Below are 20,633 nucleotides of genomic sequence, written 5' to 3'. Positions count from 1 at the left end.
ATAAAGATCTCTTTTGACTATGCATTTTATATAGACATCATGCCTGATTTTAATGTAAGAACACTTTCCTGGCACTTTGAGACCTTTGTCCAGCATATATGACAAGGATGAAAACCCTCCCAACGTTTTTTATTTATTTTTCCAAAATGTAATTACAGGGACATAGGCTACCCCACCTGTTTGACACTTGCCTTGCCTGTAGTGTATACAGCACACCATTAATGGATCATAACATTTGATCTGTATATACGAGAGCACCAAATTCAACACATTTTATTATCCAATGTGGCTTAAAAACGGCCAGTCTGGGCCGTTATGCATTCGTAACTTTTTTCTTACCCATAATGAACGGGAGTCAACACAAATTATATCATAATTTATATCTGAAACACTTGTGTACGAGCGTGATGGAAACAAAATATCAATCAATATTCAGAATTCATATAATGACAATTTGCAATTGATTTTGGCACAGTGTGGGTTAGTACATATTGTGACTTTGAATGTGGTTATCATAACCAAACACCTGTCTAGTCGACACTTGTGGTGTTTCTGGCATGTAGTGGACGATTGGGAGTCTAGTGCCGTCTTCAGGACTGTGAAAGTGGACTGAGTGGTGTAACTGGTATACCCCTTACGTGAAACATCTAAAGATATAAAAAAAATTGGTCAAATCAGAACTTGGGTGTCTCTCTGCAGGAACCTTGGTACCTGAAGTGTGTGCTGTAGAAATCCTACCTGAGCCAATGATTTGCAGTATCACAGGTGTTGAGAAGATATACAGCGTTCTTCTCTTAAGGTGCCTTCCGTGCACCTTGAATGGTTTGATCCTGTATTAAAAGGGTCTGGTCTCCAGCTGGTTTAGCTGTAAAGAATGGAATACTATTATCCTTTTATCCAGGCGATTAAAGGATGAATTAGTTAGCTGTATTTATAAGAGAACAGCCATTGATGGCGGTTTCAGCAGAGTTAAGCATGCTGTTTGTGTTTTTTAAATTCAAGACAAATGTCTAGTACTGGTATGTTGCTTGCTAGCAGAATTGTGGCTATTCGCTGCTTCAAGGAAATAAATAAAATCAAATAAATTAAATACAGGGAACCCATTCATATACAGTGCTCAATCTCCCTTGTCTTGCTGTTGTTCATAGTGCTATGGGACAGGATTAGTTAGCTGTGTTTTGCGGCCATGTTGGTCAAAGTGGCTCAATGCCGGCGGTCTCTGCATTGTTAGTGGAGCTGTTTGTATTTCTAAGAGGTATTTCAAGAATTGTGCCCCATCCTTACATGGTGAGCCCTTTTGACCATGTTCACTATATAGTAATCTCAAATATGAGGAAACTCCGCTATTGTACGGCGCACCAATCTTACCTGCGGCTGTACGCTGCTCATGCGACCGTGTCTCTGGTAGTGGTTTTCGTGTGGCGCATGCGCCTGTCCTTGAAATGGTTGCGTCGCTCGTATCTACGCGACCATGGCCCACTGTATGCATGCGCAAACGATTAGTGTTTGGATCTCGAGGTTGCTTAGTGCGGCTGTGTGTAGTTTGTGCCGCTTAATTTATCTCTTGATCCAGTAGTGTCTGAAGCATGCAAAGTCACATAATTTAGAGTGGACCATCACGTGTACCTTGTACCCTAGTGGGAAAGTTGTGAATTTGGGCGTGTGGGCACTAGAAGGGCCTGCTATTAAATAAGTTTGAATATTGACAGGGAAAAGGCCCTGATGCTTTGGGTCCAGATGGTGACAGTCTACACAGACTGGAACAGACAAGGTGCATTGCTATTAAATATAGTTTAAACATTTACAAATCATATGCAAGTTAGTGCTAGTTTGTTAGCATGCAGATGCGTGGTAACTTGTACTTGACATTTTTAGCCATATTATTCACTGATACATGGTATTGATCGTTCATATCCACATCTCCTTGTGATCTCTAACGCAGTAGAGTATTTAAAAAAACAGGTTCCATTCAATAGAAATATTTAAACCATTTCTCACCGTATCTAGACGGTGTATCTATTTTTGCTCTAATTTCCTCGGTTCCAAATCTGTCTCCTCCTCTGGCTTTGGCATTGATGGTTTGAATGGCACACCATCTCAGTTCTGAATGTTTGTGTTTCTTTTGAACGAAATGGGCCACCATTGGTTTATCTTCAATTGCATTTTTAAGGCAGGATCTATGCTTGCAGATTCTTTGCCTAACTTCGCGCTTGCTTTTCCCTATGTATAATAGGTCACACAGGCATTTTATCATGCAAGTGCTCCATTTGGTGAGGCATTTGGAGAATGTTTTGTACTTCCAGATGGTGCCGTTAAGAGATACTTCTTTTTGATCTTGTGTTAGATGGCATACTGAACATTTTCCACAACGGTAATGTCCAACTACGGGTGGAAGGTGCCAAAGTGTGGTTTGGTGTGGTCCTTTGGGTTTTTCTGTTGGGTAGGTGTGTACGAGGCGGTCTTTCACATTTTTATTTCTTTTGAACTCAAATCTTGGCATCTCTGGAGTAAAGGTATCTGTTTGCAATAAATGCCAGTTCGTTAGGATCATTTTCCTAATGGCGTTGCTGATAGGTGTAAATGTAGTTACACATGTCATCTTTTCTTTGCCTGACAAAACGGACTAGAGAAGAACAATCTGTTCTGTTGGTGTTTCTTGCCGTTTTACGTGCCTTTCTGATGATCGCTGCTGCGTATCCTCTGATTTTCAGGGGATTCTCTAGATCTTTTCCATGAAGGTCATATTCTGGTAAAGTGGTACAATTCCTCCTTATTCAGATGAACTGTCCAAACGGTAGATTTTCTTTCAAGGCTTGTGGGTGGAAGCTGGTAAATTGTAGTAATGTATTTTTGTCCGTGGGTTTTCGGTAAAGAGTGGTAGTGATTGTCCCATCTTGTGCTCCTAGGATTTTGAGGTCCAGGAATGCTAGGTTGTTGATGTTGTCGTGCATCGTGAAGTTGATGCATATGTCTACGCTGTTAAGCCATGTGTGGAATTCTTGAAGTTCTGAGGTGGTTCCTCTCCAGATGGTAAAAATATCATCAATGTATCTTACCCACCCTACTAGTTGGTTCCTGTACTTATTAATGTCATTGTAGATGTACTTATTTTCCAAATTGTCCATGTACAGATTAGCAATGTCCGGTGCGAATGTTGACCCCATACTGGTACCTCTTATTTGTGGATAGAATTGCCCCTGGTATATAAAGTAGTTTTCTGTTAGTGCCAGGCGTATGCATTCCTGAATGAACGAGGAGGGTGTTCACAAATCTGACCTCTTGTCCAGGTATTCTTTTAGTATGTTGATGCATTGAGTTTGTGGTATGCTTGTGTACAGGGCTTCGACATAGAAGGTAACGAGTATGTCCTGTTGCGATGTCTGAATGTTGTTCAGGTGGTGGATCATGGCTGTCGTGTCCTGGATAAAGGATTTCATTTTTCTAACACATGGGCGGAGGAAAACATCTGTGTATATGGACAGAGGCTCCAGTAGTGACCCAATGGCTGACACTATCGGTCTTCCCGGTGGTTTAACTGCATTTTTATGGATCTTGGGGAAGCAGTAGAATGCTGGTATGACTGGATGTTCTTTAGTGAGGAAGGCTTTCTCGTCTTCATCGATCCATCCTTGTGTAGTGGCATAGAGCATGAGGCTTTTGATTTCTTCTGCAAGGTGCGGTGTGGGGTTATTGTCCAGTTTTTTGTAAAAACGAGTATCACCTAGTTGTTTTAAGGTTTCTTCTTCGTATAGATCTTTTCCCCAAAGGGCTATGCCGCCTCCCTTGTCGGCGGGTTTTACTAGAAATAGGTCGTTGGTTTCTAGGTTTCTTAAGGCTTTTCTTTCTGTCTGTGTAAGGTTGTCTCTGTAGTGGTTTTTAGTTTTGAAAATGTTATCCACTTCTACTCAAGGACAGACGCACGCGCCACATGAAAACCACTACCAGAGACACGGGCGCACTGAGCAGCGTACAGCCGCAGGTAAGATCGAGCGCCGTACAATAGCGGAGTTTCCTCATATTTGAGATTACTATATAGCGAACCTGGTCCAAAGGGATCACCATGTAATGAAGGGGCACGATTCTTGAAATACCTCTTAGACATACAAACAGCTCCACTAACAATGCCGAGACCGCCGACATTGAGCACAACACAGCTAACTAATCCTGTCCCATAGCACTATGAACAACAGCAAGACAAGGGAGATCGAGCACCGCATACGAGTGGGTTCCCTGTATTTAATTTATTTGATTTTATTTTATTTCCTTGAAGCAGCGAATAGCCACAATTCTGCTAGCAAGCACCATACCAGTACTAGACCTTTGCCTTGAAATTAAAAAACACAAACAGCATGCTTAACTCTGCTGAAACCGCCAACAATGGCTGTTCTCTTATAAATACAGCTAATTCATCCTTTAATCGCCTGGATAAAAGAAGGATAATGGTATTCCATTCTTTACAGCTAAACCATCTGGAGACCAGACCCTATCGATACAGGATCAAGCCATTCAAGGCGCACGGATGGCACCTTAAGAGAAGAACGCTGTATATATTCTCAACACCTGTAATACCGCAAATCATTGGCTCAGGTAGGATTTCTACAGCACACACTTCAGGTACCAAGGTTCCTACAGAGAGACACCCAAGTTCTGATTTTACCAATTTTTTTATCTTTAGATGTTTCACGTAAGGGGTATACCAGTGACACCACTCAGTCCACTTTCACAGTCCTGAAGACGGCACTAGACTCCCATTCGTCCACAACGTGCCAGAAACACCACAAGTGTCGACTAGACAGATGTTTGGTTATGATAACCACTTTCTAAGTCACAATATGTACTAACCCACACTGTGTCAAAATCAATTGCAAATTGTCATTATATGAGTCCAGATATGATATAATTTGTTGACTCCCATTCATTACTGGTAAGAAAAAAGTTACGAATGCATAACGGCCCAGACTGGCTATTTTTAAGCCACATTGGATAATACAATTTGTTAATTGTGTAACATACACATTTGGTGCTCTCGTATATACAGATCAAATGCTATGATCCGTTAATGGTGTGCTGTATAGACTACCGGCAAGTGTCAAACAGGTGGAGAGTAGCCTATGTCCTTGTTTTTTCTGAACTGTCACATACCCTCATGACATAGGCCCCCTGTATCAAAAAAGAGGATTTTCACCAATTTATTATTATAAACAAAATGTAATGACATACACAGAAAAGATTTAGGATTGTGGCTGAAGAACAAAGGTTTCACAAATGTATCCTCAGGATTGCTGGAATGTAAGGCGCTGTCATGCATTAATAGTATTTTTGCTGTCGTAAGGTATCTTTCATCAGCTTGGTACAGGTGATCGAAATACTTCAAGTCAAATACCTGACATTTATGGCATGCATAGCTGAAATAATATTAATGTAGCTCCGTGGTCTGATAACTTTTTATGTAATGCATTTTATTCTATTGTATTATGCATTTTTCTTATAATTATAAGTATATTGTGATCAGGGTATTGTTTTGCATATGTAAAATAAAGAATTTGAACAATTATTTCATACTTTCTCCTCAGTTGCCCTCCAGCAAAGGATTGCAGAATTAGAGGAAAAAAATGCAGAATTTCAAAGTATAAAGCTGCAGCTTGAACAAGAATTCAATCAGAGGAGGGCAAAATTTAAAGAGCTGTACTTGGCAAAGGAAGGTAAGACAACATTGCACATGTCAGTACATTTTATTTTGGCTACTAGTTATTATTTTCTTGCTATTAAAGAAAAATCTGGTCTTCATTTGTTTGTACATTTTTACTATGGTCCAATTCGTTTTTTTTATGTTACAAAAGTCAACCTTGCACAAAACCTTTTTCATGGATTTTGTGAATGACCAGCTGAAGCAGAACGTTTAGAAAGTTTGCAACTTGAAATGTTTTGGCAGTGGAAACTTCCTTTCTCCTATATATGTTGGTGTACATTGGGCTGTGCTTGAAATGTACATTACAATGTCTACATGTATTGCCATGTAAACTGCCACCTGATATAAAATGCAGCAATTGGATTTGTTTGCTTTCAGCTAGCCAATTTCATGGACCACTTGAATTGACCAAATCCGAACGGTTTCATTCTCCTCAGCTAATGCTTCTTGAGCCAGGTTTAATTGTTTACAGAGGGCAGTGTCTCGTAAGAGAAAAAATACACATGTACCGCAGCCAGAAACTTGCGCATACTTGTATATGCTCTGTCCCTCCCGCGTTTCAGGATGCGCTCTATAAAATGTGACTGGTCGACCCGCCACAAATAACACTGCCTCTTATGAAAGGTCCTAGGGTGTTTATTTGAAAACGTAATGGCCAGAGTGAGTGCTTCTGTTCTTGATTTATTGGGGCCTAGGGACCTGGGGATGATTGGTGCTAGGGCCGGCCTGTTCCACTCTCAACTTCCCCAGGCCTTGGTCCCACCGCCCAGCCCCAGACGTCCCTACTGGGCTGTTAGTCACTACAGATCTGTAACACCCATCTGTTCTTCTAACTATGACTATAGATGTTTTCTCTAAGCTGCTGACTATCTGGCTCCCTAGGGAACTTCTACCCTTACCTCTCCTCTCGTTGGTTAGTCTCCAGGAATAGGGAATGGTTCCTTCTTTTACCTAGCATCACACACACTCCTTTTCGCAACTTCACACTTGACCCTTTCCTGTATTGATCCCTTAATCTATTTTCCTCCCACCACGTTACTGTCCCTCCAATCTCACTCCGCCTTTCCACCTCCACCCTTCGATCTTACTTTCTTTCCCACTCCTATTCTTTACTGCTGCTTGTATTTCCACTATCCCTCAACCTTGGTTCATTTCCCCTTCTTCCTCTCCTGCTATTCCCCTCGTTATAATTTCTATCTCACTTAATGCCAATATCCCATCCTACTCTCCCATTCACTGGTGCTCTTCCCCTATTACCACTACCTCTCTACTACCTTTACTTTTCTAAAACACTCGCTCTCACTGTTACAGAACCTTGGGATTTGGTGTCTTGCTCACCCTTCTACTACTAAATACCACTCTACCACCAATGTCCTTCTCTCGATGCTCCCACCACCTATTACCTTTACTCCCAACAGCTACTGTTGCTTCCTCTGCTCCTACTACTACCCCAATCGACCACTACTCCTATTCTACCTCTCATACTCACTCTCCTCTCTCGCACACAAACACTCCACAGACCTCTTCCTTAACAATAGGCTCCGCACTCCATCACTCTCCCCTCCTCTGGTCTCTTGGATGTCCTGCGTCTCCTGTCCTCACCCAACTAACCCACACCTACACTGTTAGGGAGAATTCTCTGTTTGGGCTGAATTTCCCTATCTAGTGAGTCCCCCAGCAGCTTTGCTGGATTTCTGGGGTTTCTTTTTTTCTCCTGCCAAGAGTGAGACTCTTTTACCCTCACTCTTGGACCTGTTGAAGTGTGTTTTCTTGGTTAAACCTTGTGTTGAATGGGCTATGGGGTCTTTTACTCCATAGGGCCTCATGTATTTTTGTGATGTGGGTTACACAGCACCCTCTGTGCCGTGACCCAGGGGTGTCCTAGGGACTCCCCAACATAGACTCCATACCCTGGGACTGACTACTGTCTCCTAGGGCATGTAAAGTCACCAAAGACTTTGCTAGTCTTGAATCCTGAACAGAACCAGTACAAACCATCATATTGTGGACGTACTGGCTGGGGCAATTCGATTGCCCCAGGGTCTGTTAGTCGAGGGGGCACGTCTCCGTCCCCCCTGATCGAGTTTTGGCTGGTGGCAGTGGAAACTACTTTTTATATTCGACCGCGAATATTTCCCTATGGGATTTCCCATTGTTTTAGGCTAACACATTTAATTATTTATTTACGGTAGCCTTAAACATACCGCCGGTTTATATATTTATTATTATAACTCCGGTTGGGACTTTTTGCCAAAACTTGATTTTAAAATGGCGTTGGCGTTCGCCTCTGTAACTCTGACCCAAAGTGGAGCCCTTTGTTCCACTTTTGGCGGGCTTCTCCACAGAAGCCCTCCAAAGTGGTGCCACTCTGTCTGGGGTACTTGGGAGGGGTGGAGGGGGATTTAGGCACCCTGGACTGAGTTACCTTGGTAACTCAAGTCGCACTCCGTCCTGATTGGCCCAAGTGGTGAGCCGGTCGGCTCACCACTTATCATGTTTGAGTGATAGCTAGGCTGGGTGAATGGGGGTTTGCTGCATAAAAGCAGGGCTTTGGGGACTGGAACTTCAGAAGTCGCCACAGGACCAAGAATCCGACGAGGGAAGAGCTGAGCCGACCTGCTTCGACGACACCACCCGGTGGAGCCCTGCTGAACCGTCTCACCACTTTTCCCGACGACCGAGGAGAACTCTTAACGGAGTGGCTCCTTCCCTTGACTGGTGGGGACAACCAGTTTTCACCTTCTTTTCGCTCCTCGAGGTATCTCGTGGCCGCCTTGCCCGTGCCAAGCACCCCGGCAACCGGAATACCACACTTTACCCCTAACCGCGAAAGTCGGTACAACCCTTTAACCGGAGGACTCCGCGGCTGGTTTCTTCCCGGGCAGTGCAACGACCTTCTTCTTCTGCTCTTCAGCGAGAACTTCTTCTCCCCTGACCGACGTCGAGCCTTGCTGCCACTGCCTGGAACAACTGCCACCGCTGGAGGATCCTTTCCGCTTAAGGTACCGTGTTCCGCCTGGCTTCCCTTGCCACTGACTGTACGGGGTAGGTTTAGCCCCCGGCTTTCGAACCTGGGAGTGCCTGGGACACCCTGGCTAAACTTTCTAAGCCACTCTAAACGCTTTCTAACTCTTTGCAAGACTTTGAATCCCTAATAACAGTGTGATCTTGGGCACATTTTCGCTCCGGCTACTCTGAGTGGGCCCTGCCTAGTGACTTTTGTTCACCTGTGACTTTGTACTTCTTTGAGCCTATTGCAAGTGTTCTGGACCTTAGAGTGGTGTGTCTAACCTATTTCTGTTTCTTTTTACCCCTTTCTTGAATCTACTAGAGTGTCATCTAACGTTAAGCACTCACCTCTGTTCGAATTATGTGGTGTTAACCTAGAGTTGTCTAGATAGGAGTAAGGGTTGAAACTGCTTTCATTATAGCTGTATTTGAAGTGATTTTTACTATATTTTGCTAGAGTGATTTCAACTTATGTGTGTTTAATAAATAACTATATACTTTTGAAACCAAGCTCTGGTCAGTGTTTGCTTGTGCTATTGTATTTGAGTACCTATTGTGTATACTCTACATACTGCCTAACTCTTCTTGAGGGAAGTCTGACTGCTCAGCCACAGCTACCAGGTAAATCTGGGTGGTGCAGACTGCTACCAAGTGGGTTTACTGCTATACCTGTAGTCTTAAATCTTTTGCAGTGTTCCCTAAGGGAACTGCACAGGTTTCTGCCTAACACTGGTGTACAGCGGTGGGATTTGTATTGAGTATACATTTTGTTGTGCTTTGAATACCTTAGTGCAACTAACCACAAAGCTTAGCACTATAAAAGTAAACCTCTAACATGTCAGTTATAGAAAGCTATAGTCAGGAGTCCCTTGCAGCCAAAACTGCTGATTGTTTAAGAGTGCTCTGTAAACATAAGGATCTCCTGACTAAGGGCAAGAAAATGGAGCTGATTGAAAGATTGTTAGCTAACCAAAGTCTGGGTGATGGTTCAGAGGAACCTATCACTCCAGCAACTGTAGATGACAGTATTGAAGTTGACATGGAGCAAAATGTTGATGATTCTGAGGAAGAGTCAGAAGAGGAGGGTGAGGCTGTTGTGACTGTCCCCCCTAGGCCTCTGCCTGCTCTACCTGCTGTACCTACTGGACCTTTACCAGGTCCCACATTTAGTCCTCAGTACTTTGAACTAGAGAAAATGAAACTAGAATTGGAGTATAAGAAACTTAATGCTCAAACTGACAAAGAACTAAGGCTAAGGGAAATGGAGCTCAAGTATGACTTAGAAATGAAGAAATTATCTGTTGAGAATGTTTCTCTCTTTGGCTCCTCTAGAAGTTCCAGTCCTAAAAGACCCCGGATGCCTAAAGAATTGATTGGTATGTATGAGCCTAAGTTGGATGTGTTGGATTGGTTGTCTCTGTTTGAATATAATCATGGGCTCCAGAACATCACAGGAAATGACTTACTCACCTGGTTGTTCTCTAGGCTTCCCCCTGTTGCAACTGATGTGGTGATGGAGATGGGGGAGGAGGATAGGAAGGACTATGAATGTGTGAAACTAGCTTTGATAGCTAGGTTTGGGAAGACCCCTTCCCAGTATCTTAAGAGGTTTAGGAGCCTCAAAAAGCATGATGGTACCCCTTGGGCTACCTGGGTAAGTGAATGTTTGAAAAACTTAGAGGGATGGATTAAGGGTTACAAGGTGAACACTTATGAAGGTATGAGGAATTTGTTTATGTTGGAGACTATTTATGATGCCTGCTCTCCTGAGCTCAGACAACACTTGGCTGATTCCAGGGAATTAGATTCCCGGAAACTAGCTGAGGCTGCTGACTTGTGGGTTGCCAACAGGGCCACTCACAAGGATTCTGGGGTCACTCAGAAGAAGGATGGGGAGAAACAGCCCAAAAAGGACTCCAAAGAGAATTCTAATACTACAAATTCCAAAGAGGGCCCCAAACAAAACTATAAGGGTAAGCCACAAGGGAAACCAAATCAGGCTAGTGTACCTCCTGGTCCCAGACCAGAAGGAGGTCAGAACAAGCCTCCATTCCAGCGAGCCTTTGGCTCATGCTTTGTTTGTAAGGCTACTGACCATGTGAAAGGAGATCCAAGATGTAAGGGTAAACCTTCAGGGGTCCAACTTGCCTCCTTAGCCTTCGCTCCAGAGGAGGAAGTACATATGGCAAGTGGAAACTTTCTATTACTAGCTGATGAACCCACTGGAGTCTCAGCTAGTGTTTCTTTAGTCTCTCTGGGGTTGTGGGAACAACAGAATTTAGATGTCTATAACTCTATCCCAGATAATACTAAAGAGTATTATAAGGACAGTGTCCAGGTGAATGGTCAGGAGACTCCTGCCATTAGGGACACTGGAGCCAGCATAACTGTGGTGGATGAATCATTTTTCAAGGCAGAGGATGTTGCTAAGGCACCCAAATGCCTCACCAAGTTAGCTGGTGGGCCTGTGCAGATGTGTCCCCAGTTACCAGTTCTCATCCAATGTAATGATATGGCTGTAAAAATACCTGTCAGTGTACAATGTGAAGTGCCAGGTAGGGTTCTGTTGGGTAATGACCTCAAAGCTCTTGGAGTTGTCACATACCCCCAGACCCCCTAGCAAAAGGTTACAGGAGCTCACAAAACCTGCAAGAGAGAAAACCCTGAGAGGGTTATCTCAGGAGATGATGACAGAAATCACTCCTCTCCCACTGGAGCAACTTGCTGCAGTATCAACCAGATAAGGAGCAAAGGGGCAACCCAAGACTCCTAGGAAAAAGCCAGCAGCAAGCACTCCAGTGCTTCCAACAAGGACTTCCCCTAGGTTGTCCAAAGTTACACCTGTAACTCCACCTCCAGCTGAGGCTGAGAGGGAGGTACAACCCTGTGTGGTTGAGCTAGACTCTGAGGAAGAGCTAGAAGGAGGCCCCAACCTTATTGGAGATTTGGACCCTGGGGACCATCCTGAGCTGCAGTCTTTACTGGCAGAGGGTGGGCCTAGCAGGGCGGCTTTTCGTAAGGGGCAAAGAGAATGTCCAACTCTGGAAGGTCTCCGCCACCAGGCAGCTTCTCAAGCTGATGGGCAAGAGCCTGGGAAGTATAGGTTACACTGGGAAGATGGCCTCTTCTACAGTGAACCGACTGAGTCTGAACCTGGAGACTACAAACGCCTTGTAGTCCCACAAGAGAACAGACAACAGTTCTTACAACTAGCCCATGAGATACCTTTGGCTGGTCACTTGAGTTTCAAGAAGACCAAGGAAAGGCTCTCACTCTACTTTTATTGGCCAAAGATGGGGGCTGAAGTAGATAGATATTGTAAGAGCTGCCATACCTGCCAGTCTTCTGGTAAGGTTGGTTCCAAGAATGTGGCACCTTTAGTGCCTCTCCCAGTTGTGGGAGTCCCATTTGAGAGGGTAGGGATTGACATTGTTGGTCCCCTTGATCCTCCAACCTCCTCAGGCAACAGGTTTATACTTGTTGTAGTAGACCATGCTACTAGGTACCCTGAGGCAATTCCTATGAGGACTGTTACAGCTCCGGCTGTGGCTAAGGCCCTCCTTGGTATTTTCACCAGGGTTGGGTTTCCTAAGGAAGTAATCTCTGACAGGGGATCAAACTTTATGTCCCACTACATGAAAGCCATGTGGAAAACCTGTGGAGTTACTTACAAGTTCTCAACAGCATACCACCCTCAGACAAACGGGTTGGTTGAAAGGTTTAACAGAACCATGAAGAGCATGATAGGTGCTTTAGAGGAACCCCTTAAGAAAAAGTGGGACCTTCTACTGCCATGCCTTCTCTTTGCTTATAGAGAAGTCCCTCAGGAGGGAGTAGGCTATTCTCCCTTTGAGCTTCTCTATGGCCATCCAGTCAGAGGTCCATTGGCCCTGATTAAGGAGGGATTGGAAGGTGCTCCTCCCCTCAAGCCAGTCAGAGTGACTGACTATGTGATAGGTCTCCGGAGGAGAATGTCACACATGATGGCAGAAGCAAGTGACAACTTGAAAGCTGGTCAAGCTCTGGTCAAACATTGGCATGACCAGAAGGCTAACATGGTTGAGTTTACTCAAGACCAGCTAGTTCTAGTTATGCTCCCAACAAGGCAGAGGGCCTTGCAAGACAAATGGATGGGACCCTTCAAGATTGTGGGAAAACTTGGAGAGGTCAACTATCTGGTGGATCTGGGCAGACCCAGGGAGGCTCCTAGAGTCTTCCACACCAACCGACTAAAAGCATACATCTCCAGGCCTGATGTAGGAGCCTTGCTTCTAGCTTCAGCTGCAGAGGAAGAAGAGATTGAATCTCTCCCTGATCTCCTCAGAGGTGTGCCTTTAGATGAGAAAGTTGAAGGAGTCAATCTCTCTTCAGACCTGACACCTGAGCAACAAGAGGAGTGCAAATCTATGTTAAATCAGTTTGCCTCCCTGTTCTCACTGTCACCAGGCTTGACCCCTTGGGGCCAGCATGAGATACTCACTGGTGACTGTCTGCCAGTCAAAAGCAGAGGGTACAGAATGTCCGAACATATCAGAACCCACATCAAAGAGGAGGTCAAGAAGATGCTTGATCTCGGGGTAATAGAGCCCTCTACCAGTCCATGGTCTAGCCCAGTTGTGTTAGTACCAAAGGCAGGATCCAAAGACTTGAGATTCTGTGTGGACTATAGAGCTCTAAATGCAGTCACCAAGACTGATGCCCACCCTTTGCCCAGGACAGATGAGTTGGTGGATAAACTTGGTGCAGCCAAGTACCTCAGCACATTTGACCTGACGTCAGGCTATTGGCAAATAGCCCTGACAGACCATGCCAAGGAGAAAACTGCATTTTCAACCCCAGTTGGCTTGTACCAGTTTAGGGTCATGCCTTTTGGACTAAAAAATGCACCTGCCACATTCCAAAGGATGGTGAACCAAGTTCTGGCTGGGATGGAAGATTTCTGCATGGCATACTTGGATGACATTGCAGTCTTCAGCCACTCCTGGGAAGAACATGTGAACCACCTAGGACATGTGTTGCAGGCTCTGGAACAGGCCCATTTGACAATCAAAGCCAGTAAGTGCCAGATTGGTCAAAGTAAAGTGGTCTACCTTGGACATGAGGTAGGAGGGGGAGAAATAAGGCCTTTGCCCAGCAAGATTGAAGCTGTGCAAAATTGGACAACACCAACTACTCAAACCCAAGTGAGAGCTTTTCTAGGCCTCACTGGATATTACAGGAATTTCATTGAGAACTATGGGACCATAGCTTCTCCACTGAATGTAATCTCCTCTCCCAAATTCCCTAAAAAGGTAAAATGGAATGAGGAGTGCAATCAGGCCTTTGAAAAACTGAAGGGAGCTCTTTGCCAAGCTCCAGTCTTGAGAGCTCCTGACTACCACCAACCTTTCATTGTACAAACTGATGCTTCCAATGTAGGTATAGGTGCAGTTCTAAGCCAACTGGATGAGAAGGGTAGGGAGCACCCCATTTGCTTCATCAGTAGAAAACTGAAGGATCCTGAGACAAGGTGGGCAACTATCGAAAGAGAATGCTTTGCTATTGTGTGGGCACTGAAGAAGTTTAGGCCATACTTGTATGGTTCTACTTTTGTTATTCAGACTGACCACCAACCCTTGAGATGGTTAATGCAAATGAAAGGGGAAAATCCAAAACTATTGAGATGGTCAATCTGCCTGCAAGGGTTTGATTTCACCATTGAGCACAGGTCAGGGTGTCACCATCAAAATGCTGATGGACTCTCTAGGATGTATATCATCGACTAGAGGTATGAGGTTCATCCAGGAGTGGATTAAATCCTCCTGTCCCTTAGTCTGGGGGGGGCGAGTGTTAGGGAGAATTCTCTGTTTGGGCTGAATTTCCCTACCTAGTGAGTCCCCCAGCAGCTTTGCTGGATTTCTGGGGTTTCTTTTTTTCTCCTGCCAAGAGTGAGACTCTTTTACCCTCACTCTTGGACCTGTTGAAGTGTGTTTTCTTGGTTAAACCTTGTGTTGAATGGGCTATGGGGTCTTTTACTCCATAGGGCCTCATGTATTTTTGTGATGTGGGTTACACAGCACCCTCTGTGCCGTGACCCAGGGGTGTCCTAGGGACTCCCCACCATAGACTCCATACCCTGGGACTGACTACTGTCTCCTAGGGCATGTAAAGTCACCAAAGACTTTGCTAGTCTTGAATCCTGAACAGAACCAGTACAAACCATCATATTGTGGACGTACTGGCTGGGGCAATTCGATTGCCCCAGGGTCTGTTAGTCGAGGGGGCACGTCTCCGTCCCCCCTGATCGAGTTTTGGCTGGTGGCAGTGGAAACTACTTTTTATATTCGACCGCGAATATTTCCCTATGGGATTTCCCATTGTTTTAGGCTAACACATTTAATTATTTATTTACGGTAGCCTTAAACATACCGCCGGTTTATATATTTATTATTATAACTCCGGTTGGGACTTTTTGCCAAAACTTGATTTTAAAATGGCGTTGGCGTTCGCCTCTGTAACTCTGACCCAAAGTGGAGCCCTTTGTTCCACTTTTGGCGGGCTTCTCCACAGAAGCCCTCCAAAGTGGTGCCACTCTGTCTGGGGTACTTAGGAGGGGTGGAGGGGGATTTAGGCACCCTGGACTGAGTTACCTTGGTAACTCAAGTCGCACTCCGTCCTGATTGGCCCAAGTGGTGAGCCGGCCGGCTCACCACTTAGCATGTTTGAGTGACAGCTAGGCTGGGTGAATGGGGGTTTGCTGCATAAAAGCAGGGCTTTGGGGACTGGAACTTCAGAAGTCGCCACAGGACCAAGAATCCGACGAGGGAAGAGCTGAGCCGACCTGCTTCGACGACACCACCCGGTGGAGCCCTGCTGAACCGTCTCACCACTTTTCCCGACGACCGAGGAGAACTCTTAACGGAGTGGCTCCTTCCCTTGACTGGTGAGGACAACCAGTTTTCACCTTCTTTTCGCTCCTCGAGGTATCTCGTGGCCGCCTTGCCCGTGCCAAGCACCCCGGCAACCGGAATACCACACTTTACCCCTAACCGCGAAAGTTGGTACAACCCTTTAACCGGAGGACTCCGCGGCTGGTTTCTTCCCGGGCAGTGCAACGACCTTCTTCTTCTGCTCTTCAGCGAGAACTTCTTCTCCCCTGACCGACGTCGAGCCTTGCTGCCACTGCCTGGAACAACTGCCACCGCTGGAGGATCCTTTCCGCTTAAGGTACCGTGTTCCGCCTGGCTTCCCTTGCCACCGACTGTACGGGGTAGGTTTAGCCCCCGGCTTTCGAACCTGGGAGTGCCTGGGACACCCTGGCTAAACTTTCTAAGCCACTCTAAACGCTTTCTAACTCTTTGCAAGACTTTGAATCCCTAATAACAGTGTGATCTTGGGCACATTTTCGCTCCGGCTACTCTAAGAGTGGGCCCTGCCTAGTGACTTTTGTTCACCTGTGACTTTGTACTTCTTTGAGCCTATTGCAAGTGTTCTGGACCTTAGAGTGGTGTGTCTAACCTATTTCTGTTTCTTTTTACCCCTTTCTTGAATCTACTAGAGTGTCATCTAACGTTAAGCACTCACCTCTGTTCGAATTATGTGGTGTTAACCTAGAGTTGTCTAGATAGGAGTAAGGGTTGAAACTGCTTTCATTATAGCTGTATTTGAAGTGATTTTTACTATATTTTGCTAGAGTGATTTCAACTTATGTGTGTTTAATAAATAAATAACTATATACTTTTGAAACCAAGCTCTGGTCAGTGTTTGCTTGTGCTATTGTATTTGAGTACCTATTGTGTATACTCTACATACTGCCTAACTCTTCTTGAGGGAAGTCTGACTGCTCAGCCACAGCTACCAGGTAAATCTGGGTGGTGCAGACTGCTACCAAGTGGGTTTACTGCTATACCTGTAGTCTTAAATCTTTTGCAGTGTTCCCTAAGGGAACTGCACAGGTTTCTGCCTAACATACACACACCTCCTTAAATACCACAGCCCCTCCCAGGATTGGCCATTCGCCCTGTCCAATCACTTACCTGTGTCAAGGGGGAGTGCTTAGGGTGACTTCAAAAAGGGCTTGTAAGCACCTCCCCCTTTTCTGAAAGCATCTCTGGCAAGGAAAGTGGGAGAGTTTCTGATGATCTGAAGTTCTCCAGCATGGGGTCTGGCATGGATTCACATGCTCATGAATATTCCCCGTCGTCAGGCCGGGAATCCTCGGTATAGAAAAAAATCAGTATCAGTTTAGTTTCTGATCTGTCTTTCTCAGTAGTAACCAATCACTGGTCTCTGGGTCATACTTCCCCCAGCCAATGACTGCCCTCTCCCTAAGCCCCGCCTCCGGCAGCCATCCTCAGATGTTTACCGCACGTTCAAGTGTTGGGTGGCCTCGTGCTGTAGCTCTCGAGCTTTTGCTGCGTTGCTGCGTTTTCACGCTTTTTCAGGAGATTTTTCTCATTTTTCGGTTAAATAGAGCCTCAAGCTCCACCGTTTCTACATCTGATCAACGGGGATCCGTTTCAGAGTTTTTCTACGCCCCTCAAGGGTGAAGATTTCGTCGAGTTATGCTTTTGGAGGATTCCAGAAGTTCCGAGGGCTACCCCGGACATGGCCCAGGAGAAAGGAAGCTCGACGCCCGGGAAGCTGTTCAGGACCTGCCCTGGATGCCAGCTTCAGAATGTTTTCAAGGAGGACGAGCATTCGTTATACCTCTACTGTCTCCATGAGGACAAGACGCACAAGGAGAAGGACTGTGCGTTTTATGGGAACATGTCAGAGCGAACCATGAAGGATCGCCACCTCTGTCTCGCCAACTGGCTGGAAGGGAAGAGCCCGTCAGGCGAGAAGAAGAAAAAGAAGTCCGAGTGGTCTTCTAAGTCCTGTGAGGGTGCACCGGCGATGGGGGCCCAACAAAAGGCTAAGCACCGCGAGTCCGCGGGCACCGGGAGCGCCGAACGGTCGGGCTCCTTGGCTGCCAGGCAGGGCGCATCCTCCCCAGCGCCATCAATCACGAGCCAACGCTCTGGCTCCGGTAAGAGGAAGTCCGAGAACCCGGCGAAGCTTCTGGAGAGGCCCCGGTCGATCTCTAAGATTCCGGCAGATGGGGAGCGAGGCTCGGACCCTCCCCCCAAGGTGAAGACCCCAGGTGTCCAGAAGGTGGCGATGGCCTTAATTCACCCTGCTAAGACCTCGATTGAGGATGTCGCCACGGCCCTGGCTCAGCCTGTGGAGGCTACACCAGTGGAGGCGCGCTCAGGACCCAGAGTCTCCCTGCCACCGCAGAGGGAGTCGTCTTTCAGGCCCATTGAGAAGACCCCCACGAAGTCCTGGTTGGAGAAGATGGGGGAGGGGCTGATGGCCATCGTGGATACGGACACGACCTCTGAAGAAGAGCTCATCGAAGTCGTGGAAGAGGCCCAGCCCATCGGGAGGGATCCCGAAGAGGGCGACGACGAGAGCGACGGTGTCGCGGACAAGGCTCCTCAAGAGCCCTCACGCCCGTCGTTTCCGGCGCCGCAGGACACCTCGCGGCCATTTTGTCAGCGATTCAGTCCTTATGCTCAGAGATAAGGACAAGGTTGCCCCTTCCCCCGACGGAGGTACCTGAGCCAGACCCGACGGGGGAACCGGAGCCAGGACCTTCGGAGAGTCCACCGCGAAAGAGGAGGACGACGCATCCTACGCCACCTCTCCCACCTCTGCGGCCTGCTCTGCCTTCCCCCGGTCTACTACCCATGGGGATGATACAGGCACGGACACGGCTACGGCTACGACAGGTACAGATGACGACGGGACGTGTCCCCCGTCACCCCCTGCTCGGGCATCCCCGCCCGACGAGATTGGATCCTTTCATGCCATGATTTCCAGGGCATCCGAGCTTTTTCAGCTCTGCCCAGAAGAAAAGAAGAAAGAAGGGTTCCTTTACCAATGGCGCGAGGCTAAAAGGAAGACGGTCCTCGCCGTACCGCTTCTTGATGACATCTGGGATGAGGGGCGTGCCCTTCTCAAGAACCCTGCCACGGCGCCGGCAAAGAGGGACCGGTACGAGAAGAAGTACCGGGTCCCCGACGCTGCCCCCTTGTGCCTTCAGGCACAACCTACCCCGGATTTGGTCGTCTCGGCGGCGGCAAAGAAGAAAGCTGGGGGGGGCATCGGCCTCGACGTCAACTTCCCCGCCGGACGGGGAGGGCAGGAAGTTGGACATGATGGGGCGACGGATCATCTCATCCGCAGCGACGACTATCAAGGCGGCCAACGCCCTGCTATCGTAGCCCGCTATGACAGGGAGTTGTGGTTCAAAATCGCCCCTCTGTTAGACTTCCTTCCGGACGCCAAAAGGGCTGAGGCCCTTGAAATCCTACAGGAGAGGGAGATCGCTTCGGCCCACGCCATCACGGTGGCAACGGACATCGCCGACACCGGTTTCTGTCAGTTGGGCAACAGCGTTTGCTTGAGACGACGAGGATGGCTCAAGGCCACGGATTTCGGCCAGGACGTAAAAACCAAGGTCTTGGACATGCCCTTCGACGGGAACAACCTGTTTGGGAAGGCGGTTGATGAGTCCCTTTAGGCCATCAAGACAGACACAGAGACTGCCCGGGCACTGGGAGTGCTCCAACGACGACGGCCGTCCTTTCGGAGCTCCGGAGGCAGACCAGGTGCCTCCAAGGGATCCGGCAGTGGTTCCTCCACTTACTGCCAAGCGGCAAGATCTTCGTCCCAGGAAGCCTACAGGGGACGCGGCAAGTCAGGTGGTGCCCGTCATCACAAGGAGGTCAAGGGGGCAAGGCGGCCTTCAAACAAGATTGAACCGACCGTGGGGTCGGGCCCCCGCCGAAGCACCCCGGTGGGAGGCCGTTTGGCAAGGTTCGTCAGCGTGTCGGAGTCCATCTCCACTGACCGTTGGGTGCTGGACGCCCTGGCCCAAGGGCACGCCCTCGAGTTTCAGAAGAAGTGCCCTCGCGTTCCACCCGTGGCCAGGAAGGAAAATCACGTCCCTCAACTACTGTTGGAAGTAAGGGCGATCCTCAAGAAGGGTGCCATCGAGCTTGTCCCAAAGAGGCTTCGGGGCTCCGGAGTTTACTCAAGGTACTTCCTCGTAAATAAGAAGACGGGAGGATGGCGCCCCATCCTGGACCTACGACGACTGAACAAATACATCAAGGCACAGAAGTTCCGTATGATTATCCTCCAGCATGTGCTGGGACAGCTGGAGGAGGGCGATTTCCTGTCGTCGTTGGACTTGGAGGATGCATACTTCCACATCCCCATTCTAAAGACACCGAAAGTTCCTCAGGTTTGTGGTCCAAGGGCGTCACTACCAGTTCAAGGCCCTCCCGTTCGGATTGAAGTCGGCACCCAGGGTGTTCACCACGTGCCTCGCACCGGTGGCGGCGCGGCTGCGCCTACAGGGGATCCACGTCTACCCCTACATGGATGACTGGCTCATCCGGGCAAGGACAAGGGAGCTCGCCGTGGAGCACACTGCGAAGACCGTCCAGCTGCTCACGGACCTGGGATTCTCCATCAACTTTCCAAAATCCCACCTCGTTGCGTCGCAAGTCGCCCTGTTTCTGGGAGCCAAGCTCGACACAGCGGCGCGGCTGGCCTCGCCGTCGGAGGAAAGGACCAGGACCATTTTGGGCAAGGTGCTTTGTCTGCTGGCCACGGACATGGCCAGGGTAAGATCTATCAAGTCGCTCCTCGGGATGATGTCCTCCTGCATTTATCTGGTGCGCCTTTGCAGGCTTCGGATGAGACCCTAACAGGAGTTCCTCGACGCCCGCTGGATCCAGTCGACTGGCAGCTTCGAGGACAGGATCCCTCTCAACGAGACGTTCCGTTGGGCGATCCGGTGGTGGGGTACCCGCTCTCATCTGTCGGTGGGCACGGACTTTCAGACCCCAGCTCACCAGGTGACGACGGACGCCTCCCTGGAAGGTTGTGGAGCACACTC

At 47.6% G+C, this 20,633-nt stretch overlaps 1 protein-coding gene across 3 annotated transcripts in view; it reads left to right on the top strand.

Annotated features, from left to right (window-relative positions):
* Nucleotides 1–20,633, top strand: part of RABEP1 (rabaptin, RAB GTPase binding effector protein 1) — a 1,480,178-nt gene that overhangs the window by 171,159 nt on the left and 1,288,386 nt on the right. For all 3 annotated transcript variants that reach the window (XM_069614603.1, XM_069614604.1, XM_069614605.1), the window contains exon 2: nt 5,574–5,702. In XM_069614603.1, coding sequence (XP_069470704.1) covers nt 5,574–5,702 — 129 coding nt within the window. The remainder of the gene's footprint in view (nt 1–5,573; nt 5,703–20,633) is intronic.

Source organism: Ambystoma mexicanum, chromosome 9, assembly GCF_040938575.1.
Source record: "Ambystoma mexicanum isolate Mex_15411 chromosome 9, UKY_AmexF1_1, whole genome shotgun sequence".
NCBI classification, from domain to species: Eukaryota; Metazoa; Chordata; class Amphibia; order Caudata; family Ambystomatidae; genus Ambystoma; species Ambystoma mexicanum.
Note: the sequence above shows the minus strand (reverse complement) of the source record. Positions and strands in the feature narration are given on the sequence as shown.